The sequence below is a fragment of the Ictalurus furcatus genome, chromosome 3, assembly GCF_023375685.1.
Source record: "Ictalurus furcatus strain D&B chromosome 3, Billie_1.0, whole genome shotgun sequence".
Classification (NCBI taxonomy): domain Eukaryota; kingdom Metazoa; phylum Chordata; class Actinopteri; order Siluriformes; family Ictaluridae; genus Ictalurus; species Ictalurus furcatus.
Window position 1 is genome coordinate 10,785,152 of NC_071257.1, and position 13,596 is coordinate 10,798,747.

General features: G+C 38.1%; 1 protein-coding gene across 3 annotated transcripts in view; it reads right to left on the reverse strand.

The window, feature by feature from the left end:
• Nucleotides 1-1,648: 1,648 nt before the first annotated feature.
• The window catches only part of LOC128605365 (uncharacterized), a 28,053-nt gene continuing 16,105 nt past the window's right edge, over nucleotides 1,649-13,596 (reverse strand). Inside the window, exons 2-4 of one of the 3 annotated variants that reach the window (XM_053620729.1) lie at nucleotides 2,880-3,020; nucleotides 2,401-2,817; nucleotides 1,649-2,239 (exon numbers count right to left, since the gene is read on the reverse strand). In XM_053620729.1, coding sequence (XP_053476704.1) covers nucleotides 2,232-2,239; nucleotides 2,401-2,817; nucleotides 2,880-3,020 — 566 coding nt within the window. In that variant the 3' untranslated portion in view covers nucleotides 1,649-2,231. Of the gene's footprint in view, nucleotides 2,818-2,879; nucleotides 3,021-4,628; nucleotides 5,203-13,596 lie in introns of those variants that run through there. The other 2 variants (XM_053620728.1, XM_053620727.1) reach the window with 2 other exon arrangements.

Consider the following 13,596-nt stretch of genomic DNA (forward strand, 5'->3'; position numbering starts at 1 on the left):
TACAGCTGTGTATCATCAGCATAACAGTGGAAGCTAATTCCATGTTTACGAATAATTTGACCTAGAGGTAGCATATATAAAGTAAAAAGCAGTGGGCCTAAAACAGAACCTTGTGGAACTCCAAATTTAACCTCCGTATGCGTGGAGAAGTCTCCATTTACATCTACGAACTGATAACGATCGGTCAAATAAGACCTGAGCCAGGAGAGGACTGTTCCCTTAATGCCAACAACATTTTCTAATCTATCAAGGAGAATAGTATGATCTATAGTATCAAAAGCTGCACTAAGGTCAAGTAACACAAGCAACGAGACACAACCCTGATCAGAGGCCAGTAGTAGGTCATTTACTACTTTAACTAACGCTGTCTTTGTGCTATGATGAGGTCTAAAACCTGACTGATACAATTGTTCCTATGCAAATATGAGCATAGCTGCTGTGCTACAACCTTTTCTAAGATCTTGGAGATGAAGGGGAGATTTGATATAGGGCTATAGTTGGACAGTTGAGAGGGGTCAAGGTCAGGTTTTTTAATCAGGGGTTTAATAACAGCTAATTTAAGTGATTTAGGTACATAGCCAGTGCTAAGGGAAGAATTGATTATATTTAAAAGTGGTTCAATTACTCCAGGACAAATCTGTTTAAAGAAACATGTAGGTACAGGATCTAGTATGCAAGTTGTTGAATTCGCTGAAGAGATTAATGAAGCTAGTTCGGTCTCTCTAAGAAGAGAGAAACATTCTAAACATTGATCTGATATTGCTATATTATCGTCTATAGGGTTAGTTATAATACTGTCTGATTTTAATTTAATAGCCTCAATTTCACATCTAATATTTTCAATCTTACCAATGAAAAATTTCATGAAATCTTCACTGCTATGTAATCTCCTATTAAGGTGGAGATATAGACTTTTCTAGCATCGCTAAGAGATTTTCTATAGTTCAGTAGGCTCTCCTTCCATGCTGTTTGAAATACTACCAATGGTTTGATGCCATTTACGTTCTAATTGTTGAGTGGTCTGTTTTAAGGTATGCAGTTGATCATTATACCATGGTGCTAGCTTTTTCTCTCTAATTAATTTTCTTTTGAATGGAGCCACTCTATCTAGCGTGTAGTGGAGTGTTGACTCTAAGCATTCAGTCACCTGATCGAGGTCTATGGGATCAGATGGTGATCCAAATCTAATTGATGTCTCTGAGAGGTTGTTTATGAAGCTCGGTGTAGTAGCTGATGTGAAAGTACGTTTTACGCAGTAGCGAGGCGAGGTGGAAATATTATGATCAAGACGTATTATGAACGAGATAAGATAATGGTCTGACAACTTCAGACTGCGGAAAAATTACAATATTTTTTATATTTAATCCGTATGTTAGTATGAGGTCAAGAGTGTGACCACCATTATGAGTAGGTCCGATTACATTCTGATTAATCCCTACAGAATCTAAGATGGACACAACCGCTGTTCTCAGAGGGTCTTCCGGGTTATCAAAATGAATATTAAAATCACAGACGATTAATGCTTTATCTACAGAAACAACCAGGTTTGAGATAAAGTCTGCAAATTCACTAAGAAATGCAGTATTGTGCCCTGGGGTCTGTAAATAATAATTAGAGGAATTGACTTATTTTTTGTGGCTACATAAGTTATACTGGTATAAAGAATTTCAAAAGAATTTAATTTATAAGTAGCTTTTTTTGTGACGCATAAATTTTTACTATGGATGAGACCAACACCTCCTCCTCTACCAGTTGAACGAGGCTGATGTACATAACTGTATCCAGGAGGACTGGCTTCCTTTAATGCTATGTACTCATTTGGTTTAATCCAAATTTCTGTTAAACACATTAAATTACATTCCTGATCAGTAATGATTTCGTTAACAATAAGAGCCTTAGACGCAAGAGATCTAATGTTTAATAGTCCTACCTTCAGATTAAAGGTGCTGGATATGCATTCAGTATGATCTAATTTTATGTTAATTAGGTTACTAAAACAAACTTTACGAAATGTTCTATGTATTTGTATAGCTCGGGGAACAGACACAGTCTCTATAGTATGTACTACAGGTGTTGAACCATTAATTGAACATTGCTTATGATGAACGTTGTTATTGTAGGAAGATGTACTTACGGTAGGCAGTCACTTGGTGTGTAGCGTATTGGAGATGTTGTCTGACAGCAGTTCCGCTCCGAGGCTGCTGGGGTGCAGGCCATCAAGACGAAACAACCTAGGATGCTTCCAGAACAGATTCCAGTTATTAACAAACAGCAGATTCTGTTCATTACACCAAGAAACTAACCAGTCATTTAAAGCAAGAAGTCTACTGAACTTTTCAGCTCCACGTCTGTATGTGGGAAGAGGTCCTGAGACAATGATCTTCGCGGTGGGTGATCTACCTCGTACTGTCTCGATCAGGCTGGCGAAGTCCCTCTTCAGAACCTCTGTCTGCCGCAGCCTGATGTCATTTGCCCCCGTGTGCAGCACAACCGCTCCAATGCGCTCGTCCTTCTTCAGGATCCCGGATACCTGCGCAGCGACACCAAGGACACGAGCACCAGAAAAACAATGTGTGTGCCCTTTGTTGAAGCGACGCAAACGTTTCGCACAATGGAGTCCCCGACAATCACAGCGTTTGGTCTGGTCTGACGGAGAGGGGCGAAGCGGTTCCTGGTTGGGACCTCGAATAACGGAGGTGGAGAGGTCCTCGCCCGGGGTATGGCTCTCGCCTTTCGCTGCTGGTGCACCCAAGGTCCGTGGTGAGTTGGTGCCGGCGTGACGGAGACCTCGGCTGGAAAATCTTGGGTGCACGGTCCCTGTACAGAGAAACACATGGTGTACAGGGCCTGGGAGTGGTAATACCACGCTGCGTGCTTACCTTGGATGTGTAGGTAGAGGCACAAGATGTTTCCAGTTCTTCGCTCCAGCAGCTGGGCCTGCTTGTCGAGTAGGCTGCGGATCTGTTTCTCCACATCCTCCAGTTCCAACAGCACCATGTGCAGCTCGAGCGAATCCTCATCTGCACTCAAAAGCGGAGAAACAACAGACATATTTGCTTTTAAAAAACAGCGGTAAATGAGATAAATGTAAAATGTAAACAAGGCTAGCGGTAAGGTGCTGCTAGCGGGCTACAAGCTAATCGCGGATGTTTGTAAGAACCAATAAAACTTAGCGACAGCTCAACATTACAATTTTTTTTATCTAAAGTAGTATCAGTTATATTTGTAAACGTTGTAAAGAAATAACGTAAGGTAATATATATATATATATATATTTTTTTTTTTTTTAAGTATAGAGATTAGAAGAATAGCATCAGCTCGAGGGACACTGCTTCCTGCCATCAAAGGCCTGTACATCAAAGGCCATACAGGCCTTTCTTGCATCAATAAAGGTCATTGTTCATGACTCCACTACAAAAATTGCATCCATGGAAGTGTGAAAACCACTGCTAACCTAGAAGAAGATTAAGCCTTGTGTAAATTTTGCCAAAACACACCTAGATGATACTCAAACCTTTTGAGAGAGTGTTCTGTGGACTGATGAGTCGAAAGTGGAACTGTTTGGAAGACAGGGGTCACGTTATATCTGGAGTAAACCAAACACAAAATTCCACAAAAAGAACATCATACCTATAGTCAAGCATGGTGGTGGAAATGTGATGTTGTGGAGATGCTTTGCTGTTTCAGGGCCTGGGCAACTTGCAATAATTGAGGGAAACATGAATTCTGCTCTCTACCAGAAAATCCTAAAGGAGAATGTCCGGTCTTCAGTCCATAAGTTGAAACTCAAGCATAACTGGATTATGCAGCAAGATAATGATCCAAAGCATAGGAGTATGTCCTAGTCCTAAAAGTAAGTGAAAGACTGATCTGCAGCTATCAGAAGCATTTGGTTGCAGCTATTGCTTCTAAAGGTGGCACAAACGGGGGCAATTAGTTTATTACATTGGTGATAGGTGTTGGAAAACTTTCTTTTTTTTTTTTCTTCAATAAAAATAAGTAAATAAATACTGTATTGTGTGTTTACTCAAGTTGCCTTTGTTTTATGTTGTATTTTGTTTGAATATGTAAAACTATTTAGCATGAGATATACACAAAAACAGAAGAAATTAGCAAATACTTTTTCACAACACTATATATGTGGTTCTTGAAAAAGGTTTTAAAAGTGTTTCAGAACATTTATCATACCATGAGTTACATTGTTTTGTATATTACAAAGGTAAACAGAAACAATCAGTCGGTCTACAATGCATCAAAAAAATAAATCTCAGTTAATAATCACAGTTGAAAAAAGTTTACATACAGCTAGGCTAAAGATACTCAATCACACGCTTTCACAACTCCACATATTTCATGTTAACATGCGTTTCTTTTGGTAAGTCAATTAGGTCATCAACTTTTAAAAAATAATTTAAGAACAATTGATTAGAGACAGATTTATTTCAGCTTTAATTCACTATATCAGAATTCTAGTGGGTGAAAAGCTTACATACATCAAGTTGACTGTCAATCTAAACAGAAATTGATATAATGTCTAACATCATGTTTAGATGTTTAAAGCTTCTGATTGGCCAATTGTCATAATTAGGTGTTAATGGAAGTGAACCTGTGGCTGGAAAAGAGCCTACCTTTAGTGCCTTTTTGCCCTTGATACCATGGGAATATCCAAGCAACTCAGGAAAGACCTAAAAAAAAAAAAAATTGTTGCCTTTCATAAGTCTGGTTCCTCCTGAGGAGCAATTTCCAAACAACTGAAGCATCTGTACATGCAAATATTTAAATCTTGGAACTACACAGGCACTGTGTTCTTCAGGAAAGAGGCACAAATTAACTTCCAAGGATGAATGAACTTTGTTCAAGTGAGAAGCCCCTACTCCAAAACTGTCACAGAGACCAGACTGAAGTTTGCAGGTAATTATCAGCCTTTTGGAGGAGTATTCTCTGGTCAGGTGGCTGTGGCATCATCTGGATTCAAACTTGCAATGATAGGGCAAATGTTTTTCTGTTGCATCATTCAAGAGCTCTAGGGGGTGAGGCTTTTAATTGGAAGAACACCTTCCCAACTATGAAGCATGGGGGTGGTGGCATCATGTAGTGGAGGTGTTTTTCTGGAAAAGGGACTCTTGCACTTCAGAAAAGAGATGGCATCATGAAGAAGGAGTATTATCTAGAAATACTCAAGCCATCGGCCACAAAGTTAAAACTTGGTCACAACTGGGTCTTCTAACAGGACAATGATCCTAAGTTGTATCTACCTCCAAAGATGTATCCAAATGGCTCAAAGTGAAAGTACTGAAGTAGCCATCACAAATCCCTGACCTGAACCGCATACAAAATTTGTGGACTGAACTGAAAAAGCTTGTCTGAGTAAGGAGGCCCAAAAACCTTACAGAGTTATACCAGTTCTGTCAGGAGCAATGAGCAAGTATTGTGAGGACCTTGTGGAAGGCTAGCCCAAGCGTTGTGATTAAAAACTTTGACCTCAACTGTAGATTTTAAGCCTTTGACTGTTTATTACATGTTATTGTTGTTGTTGTTGTTGTTGTTGTTATTATTGCTATTATTATTATTATTATTATTATTATTATTATTATTATTATTACATATATTACAGATTTTGATTTAAAAATATTATATGAATAAAATATGATGGTAGCAAATAAAAACTTAAATAAATCTGCCTTTTTACTATTATTTTTAAATGACCTCTTATGTAAAATTTACATAACACAGGAAATGTATGGTAAATTGAAATATTGAGTGGAGTTGTGAAAACTTGAGTTTGAATGGCTTAAGTCTAGTAGTATGTAAAACTTTTGGCCTCAACTGTACATTTTAATGGTTTTACATGTGTAATGGTTTAGAGCATATGGAACATTATTAAAAAATAAAAATAAATCTGCCAAATTTCAAGGTCCAAGCCCTGGCTTGGCTGCATTATAACACAACAATGACATGAAACTGATGTGAAAACTGTGTTTGAGTAGGAATTTATACACGCTCATTTCTCAATTGTCTTCTCAATTGGAGCAGTACCGCACATTTTGTTAAACTAAGATTTTGACATTTTGAAGCTAACCAAAACACAATGAAACAGCCATAAATGTGAAGGAAAATACATATTTTCAACATTTCATAACATTCATGTAATATATCAAAACCTAACCATTTGTGTAATATAACATGCTTAGTCCAGTATCATAAAATTTGTTCTTTTCTTCATCTTTGCTACTTAGACATCCAATCGTCATAGCACTGCCTGAAAAACACAAGAAGCAGCAGCATAACCACACACAAAAGCAGCACTCGACAGACCATTCTAGCCAAGCCAAGGTGGAGCATTTCTCTGAAAACGAAGTTGTGTACTCCCAATTACCTGTCACGGGTGACAGATAGTCTCAATAATATATTCACATTACGGCTGTGGATCAATTTTTAATCAAGCCCAGAACTATAGAGGAAGTGAGCTAAAATGACCCGCGAGGAGCTGCCTTAATTCTCCACCAATCAAATTACTGCCTCTAACAATAAGACATAATCATGCCTGCCAGTGGAGCCTGGGCTAATGGCTGGAGCTGAAAAAAACAGATCAAAGGTCACAGGAAAGTCGACCTCATGAAGGCATTAAGGTCCAATGATGAAGTGATTTGTTATTGCATCCAAAGTTCTTTTTGGAAGCTGTGTTCGTGAGACAGTGTACCATTAAGGCTGCTATATACTTTTTATCAGAGTGGGGGTAATTCGCAATGAAAGCCTTCCTATTTGTAATAACCTGGCACAACTATAACTAACACCTTTAGAGGATAAGTATTTCCTCAGTGTCTAGGGCAAAAACATTCATAAAATGTGAATATGTGTAAAGATAATTGCACACAACAAAAATAAAATTACCAATAAACCCGCCCCTGCTCTGTGTAAACCCACCGGCCTTGGAGGTCTTTGCCATTTAACGGATTTCATATAACTACACAACCTCAATGACTGCTTTCCCCAGTGTGAGCTCATATTACACCAAGCAGGGTGCTGGTTTATCACAAACAAACTCATTTAGAGACCAGAGCCCAAGCTCAGGAAAAGAAATGGGGATTTGCATTAGACGCACATTAGTGCTAGCAATGTGTTTAATTTGAAACACAACACAATGTTTCCAGGCTATATACCTGGGTCTGTGTAAGGCAGGTTTGAAGACTGAATTCCATTGAATGTGCCTAAAGCAAATAGTCCCTCAAAAGGTTTTGATACAATCAGTCCCCTTTACCTGATGGTGAACCTGACATTCTGGCATTTCATGGGCTGGTTCCCTTGTGGCTCTCCTTATCAGACCTCCAAACAAGACCTGAATGACCTGCCTTTCAACAGAAGAAACTGATAACTTGCTTTAGGCAAAACAGCAGACGGCCCTACAGACCTGGTCCTTGAAATAATTTCAAAGGTTCACTGGGGTATAATGGCATTAAAATGAAGCAGGATCCTTAGATTTGGTTATTCTCAAATTGCTGAAGTGACCTCGCACTACAAGCCTTTAAACTAATGTCGTTAGTGCATGAGCAGGGAGATTACATGTGATTAGCCCCAGTGGCTCTTGTATATGAGAGTGAATGGCTGTATTTGGTAATCTGAGAGAGTGAGACAGAGTAGGGGAAAGAGAGAGATTTTAGCACAGAGATATGAATGCAGAGTGTTTACACCCTCTCTGTATGATAATGATAGATTCAGGGCATCGTTAGACATTTCTATGCCAGTGCTCATCCTGTGTGACTTGTGATTGTCTGGTTTCTTGAGACAAGAACTGTAAGAGTACAGTCAAACATAAACACTGAGAATAAATAAATTAAAATCATTCACAGTCCCCTCAGCAAGTATTGGAACAGCAAGGCTAATTCCTTTGTTTTTGCTATATACTGAAAACATTTGGGTTTGACATCAAAAGATGAATATGAATCAATAGTTCAAAATTTCAGCTTTCAGTTTCTGATATTTACATGTAAATGTGCTGGCACCATTGGTAGCAGACCACTCAATATTTAGGTGAGCAAAAGTATAGGAACAGATAGTCTTAAAGTAAATTAAAATAAATAACACTTAATATTTGGTTGCATATCCCTTGCTTGCAATAACTGCACCAAGTAGGCAGCCACTGACATCACCAAACTGTTGCATTCTTCTTTTGTGATGTTTTACCAGGCTTGCTTTCAGCTTCTTTCAGTTGTTGTTTGTTTTTGGGGCTTTCTCCCTTCAGTCTCCTCTTCAGGAGGTGAAATGTATGCTCAGTTGGGCTAAGGTTTGATGAATGACTTTGCTAGTCTAAAACCTTCCACTTCTTCCCCCTCATGAATTCCTTTGTTGTGTTGGCAGCATGTTCTGGATCTTGCAGTATGATGAAGTTCTTCCAAATTTACATCAATAAAGATTAGTGAGCCTGTTCAAGCAGCCATGAAAGCCCAAACCATGACACTACTTCCACCATGCTTGACCGAAGAGCTTGTATGTTTTGGATCATGAGCAGATCCTTTCTTTCTCCACACTTTGGCCTTTCCATCACTTTGGTAGCGGTTAATCTTGGTTCCAAAACTTTTGTGGCTCATCTCTGTATTTCTTTTCGAATTCCAGCCGGGCTTTATGATTCTTACTGTTGATGAGTGGTTTGTATCTTGTGGTATGGCCTCTATATTTCTGCTCTCAAAGTCTTCTTCGAACAGATTGTAATACCTTCACCCCTGCCCTATGGAGGTTGTTGGTGATGTCACTGAAACTATATGAGTGTGCTTATACATCTCTGTCTATATGTTAAAAGTTTAATCATTGTTCACCTAACCAATAACCAGTTTTTACCTTTCAAATGGTAGTCATTTTAACAACAGCTTTTTTGTAGCAACAGATTTGTTCATACTACTAGGACATATACTATAATGTCCTAAAAGTGAAACAAAGTAAGTATCTGATTGAATTGGCACCGGTAGCCCATCTGAATCAATGCCGGTATGATATTTTTTTTTCTTCAACTTTAAGGATAAGTTCCACATCTTTCTATAGGATCAGTAATCATTCTGAAGAGTCATTCCAAGGTTGGGCTTTTTTTTTTTTTTGGCCAATTTTTCATTACTCAAACATTAGGCTAATTGTTTGTGGTCCTACAATGCTACATCTGAACAACTGAGGTCAGGTCTGTCTCCTCATTTGTTTTAAAATGAAAACTGGAAAATTAACAGCCCTTTAATGGTTCTTTGAAGGAAGTTTGATAAAGTATTCAACATAGAACTCTTTTATATTAAAAAAATATATATACCTTATGCGTGTATGGTGTGATGGTGAGATGACCTGAAAATTGTGTGGTAAAATAAAATGCACAATTTTATTAATTTTATTAATTAATTTTGGGGAAAAAAATTATTTACTAATTGGCAAATATTACCAGAAATGTTTAGATTAACAAAATTAGTTTAAATAATTTTGAACCTTAGGATTACATGGTCTCATTTTGTCTTTTTTTGTTTGTTTGTTTGTGCATGGCATTATATACATATTCCATATTTTTGTGTCAATAATTGTAGCCTTATATCCGAGATATACTACAACAAATGTTAATTATAACTACAGTATTAAAAATAAATGACTATTTATAAGCATGGTCTTCATAACTAGTAAGTGTGAACAAAGAATTTTCAAGTTATTAAGACAACGGAAAGGTACAGCAATTTGTACAGAAAAAGAATATTGAATAGTCTGATACTGAATAATTGTGTACATAAGGAACACAGTGTGCTTGGTTGCTCTCAATGGTGTGTGTTTGTGTATGTGTGTGTTAGCGCTTGGGAATCGCAGCATGCTCGTCCAGACTAATTATGCCACAAGAAGCAGGCAAGCCACATGTCCGTCCTCTGATGTGTTTTCCATGCTAACACTTCACATTGCCTCAGGTACATTACCCAATAGGAATCACACAAAGCCCATAGTCTTATTTTTATATTACATTTTTATACTTTTGTTTTTTCTCCCCTGCCCATGTTTTTTAGGTTCTCTTCAACCTAAGGACAGAAAAGGAAAAGTATATTAAGTTGTGCATTTATCAAGATTAAGAAATATAATGAAAACATAATGTATATATGAAGATGAATGCGATACAGGTGAGCATATTAAATTTGCCAGATGCACTAAAATAGTGTCAGTCTGTTGTATAGTTTGGCTATTTTTAGTACTTCACTGGTGATGCCTGTGGCTGGTGGTGTGTTTGGTGTAGGCATTGGATGTAGTATGAAGCAGCCAGGCCGGATGACCCTGTTATCAGCTCAGGTGTAATTAATGTCTGAGCAGGCAGCTCCAGGGGAAGCCAGAGGACAGTGGGCAGAACAGGACTCCCTTGAGCATGTGCGCATGGCCTTTACCTGGTCACAAGCTACACACCATCAGGTGTCCACGATACAACTGCACCCATTGCACTCGTGCCTACCACTCCTGACCTTGCAAACAATAATTCCCATTATCCTCAGCCCAAGACATGATCATAAGCCACAAGACAAAACAAACACCTATCATCATTCATAATTCCCAGATCACTGATTGATCAGACTACCAGACTTTGCAAAGACTCACTGCAACATTGTGATGTGATGATTGCATCATCACAATGATGATTCCAATGTGATGACTCACTGTGATGATTCCAAGCCAGGCAAGTAGTTACCTCATGGTTAAACAAGAGAAAATAAAGATGCTAGCAAGACTCATATAAAGCATCTTACGTGTGATGGGAGGGCAGAACAATATTGGCCAACTGATTGTTTCCCTTATTGTCTGTATTAATGCACTTAACTAGCTGACCATGCATTATTACTTTACATTATCAACTACATTTTATCATAGTCTTTATGTTTCCAGGTAACAAAAGCATGGATTCGACAAGTACATTCGACCTTTTAGTTCCCCTTTGGGCTAGCTAATTAATTGATAATTTGTCCAATCCATACACTAATTAAAATAGTAAAAAAGTGAATGAAAATTAGTGCAGAGGAGACATCTTTGAAACACCTATAATTGGAACAAACTAACTTTCATTAGTCTCCTGAATATAAGGCACTTTCTCCAGCTGAGGTTTTCATTGTGGCTCTCTGTCATTTATTCTACTACAAGTACTTATTTCAGATCAATTATTTTAAACTTAGTCCTGTGACACTTGTGCTGCATGTCTTAAAAGCTATAGGTGCATTGTATTCTGTCTGGCTTGGAAAAACTTTCTTCCAATCTGTCTGACTTGTAAATGAATAGTAATGCTAAGCTGGTCTTCACTACTTCACTACTGTCTTTCTATAGTTAACGCTGAATAACCACTAGTGGGAACGTAAAAAAAACCCTTTATCTAGTAGCAACTGTTTAGCTAATGGAAACATTTCACATTTTGCCAATAACAACTCTTTCTGTCCTTTTTAAGTTCATTCTTAGTAATGTGAGAAAACTTTTAGGGGAATTATTCCTTTAAGCAGAATTGTGACTCAATCTTCTGCTTTGCAAGCACTTTGTTACTTTTTTCAAACATGGATCTGTTCAGAGCAGCAGTACCAAGCATGTGGAGCAAATACACATACTTCAGCTTGTGCTCTACAACAGTTGCACTCTCTGCGTGGTGCTGCTTTCTCAGCATCTCACACTGGTTGTATTGGGATGAGCAGTGCCACAATGAGCTTGGTGAACAGAGCAGATGTCTGAGAGCCACAAAGGTGAGAAAGGGAGAAGATTGGCACTCAGCCGATACCCACTGCAACATAATGAAGGTCTTAAATACAGGGACGCAGGACTAAACCATACTGATGGCATTACATACACAAGCTAGGTAATGTGTGCAGAAGGGCATTAAAGTTAAATGCATTATAGGCTGATATTTCTGGCACACATATATAAAAACTGTAAACATGTATTTTTGCCTTTTTAACACAAGCTTAAAACAGTTTTGAAACAAACAGTCATGCCTTATACATAAGTCAAATTAAAGATACCTATTTCAGTTTTAAACATTCTCCATTTACATTACAGAAAATTGCATCAGTGTGCATTTCAAGCTGGAAAATCCAGTCAGACGAGGCCACCAGCCAAAACATTATTAATGTGAGATGGGGGAAGGGGGCAAGGCTTCCAGGGGGTGTCAATTTATAGCTAGGTACACAAATGTCAATCATAAATATGGCAAAAGAATTCACCCTTTTGGTGTATTTTAACATTCTAACATACTCCAGTGTATGTGTTTGTGTTAATACAGCGGTGCTAACAAAGATGTCTTCAATCTTATGCGCAAAGGGCTAGTGTGGCTGCAGGTTTATTTTGTTTTGTTATTTTCCATTTCACCCCTCCCCTGTGCCCCCACAGCTCCTAAGTGTTACCAAATACAAAATAAATGATCACATAATACAAATCATTAGCCTATGATCCGAATGTAAAATAACTACACAAATTAACTTGATCTCCCTTTCCATGTATTTTTATGGCAGATGACAGATGATTTCATTAACTGACCACTTATAAACCTCCTATAACACACACACAAACACACAATGTCATACGCATCTGATAGCCCATAGCTTGAGACGCTGACCCTCTATTGATTTCCATTGGATCTGAACATTGTAGAAGTAAACAGATACATGGACATTTTATACTTTTCTTTTTTTCCACATGAGTCAAGTCATGAAAAATGTGTATGTATGTGTGTGTTCAAATTACTTTACTATTCTCCCTGCCAGACAAGCTTTTCACATTTCTACGTCACCATGTGAGCACTATGGGAGCATTCTGCTTATATTTCAATAAGCCTAATACACAAACCCACTTGCACACAGCACACTCACAGAAAAACACTGATATTGACTCAGGGAGGTATTCAAAAATAGATGATAAAAGGGAGGAGGTATTCTGAAAATTCTGTTCTGCATAAACAGAGAGCCCTTCAGGTAAGAGGGAGAATATCTGCAGGGATAAAATATTCATACAGTCCAACACAACATCGAAATGTGCTGTAAGGGCATATAAATTTTTAGAGCCTACTAAGAACACAGCTTTCAATATAATGTAATGTAGATCTGTATATACTGTAGAATGTCCCAAACCTGGTCTAGGTACCCCATAGTATAAAGTTTAGTGGTTTACCTGACCTACCACACTCACTTCAACACAGGAAGGGCTTGTTAATAATATGATGAAAGAAATCGGATGTGTTACAGCAAGAAAAAACACTAAATCTAAGATGAAACCTTTTTGAAGCGTATTCACATTAATACAAAGCGGCATTATTTAACAAGCTGCCCACATATAGCAGTAAATATCTTGAACATGATGGGGTAATCGTCAGTTCTGGCACCACTGGACAGTTCCTCTGGTTCCTCCCTATAATTCCTGGAAACTGGCATTCCAGCCACTAACAGACTACATTTTAGTATGTCTCAAGGCTAAATATAGGATTAAGTAAAAGCTTGAGAGCACTGCAAGTTTGTAAATGGTGTCTGAGTGTTGCAGTGATCATATGTGTCCTGTGAGGACAACCTTGCGGGGAAAGCACGAGTTTACCTTGTGAATGAGAAGAGAGGTGTGAATAGGATCGCATCACAGAGACCT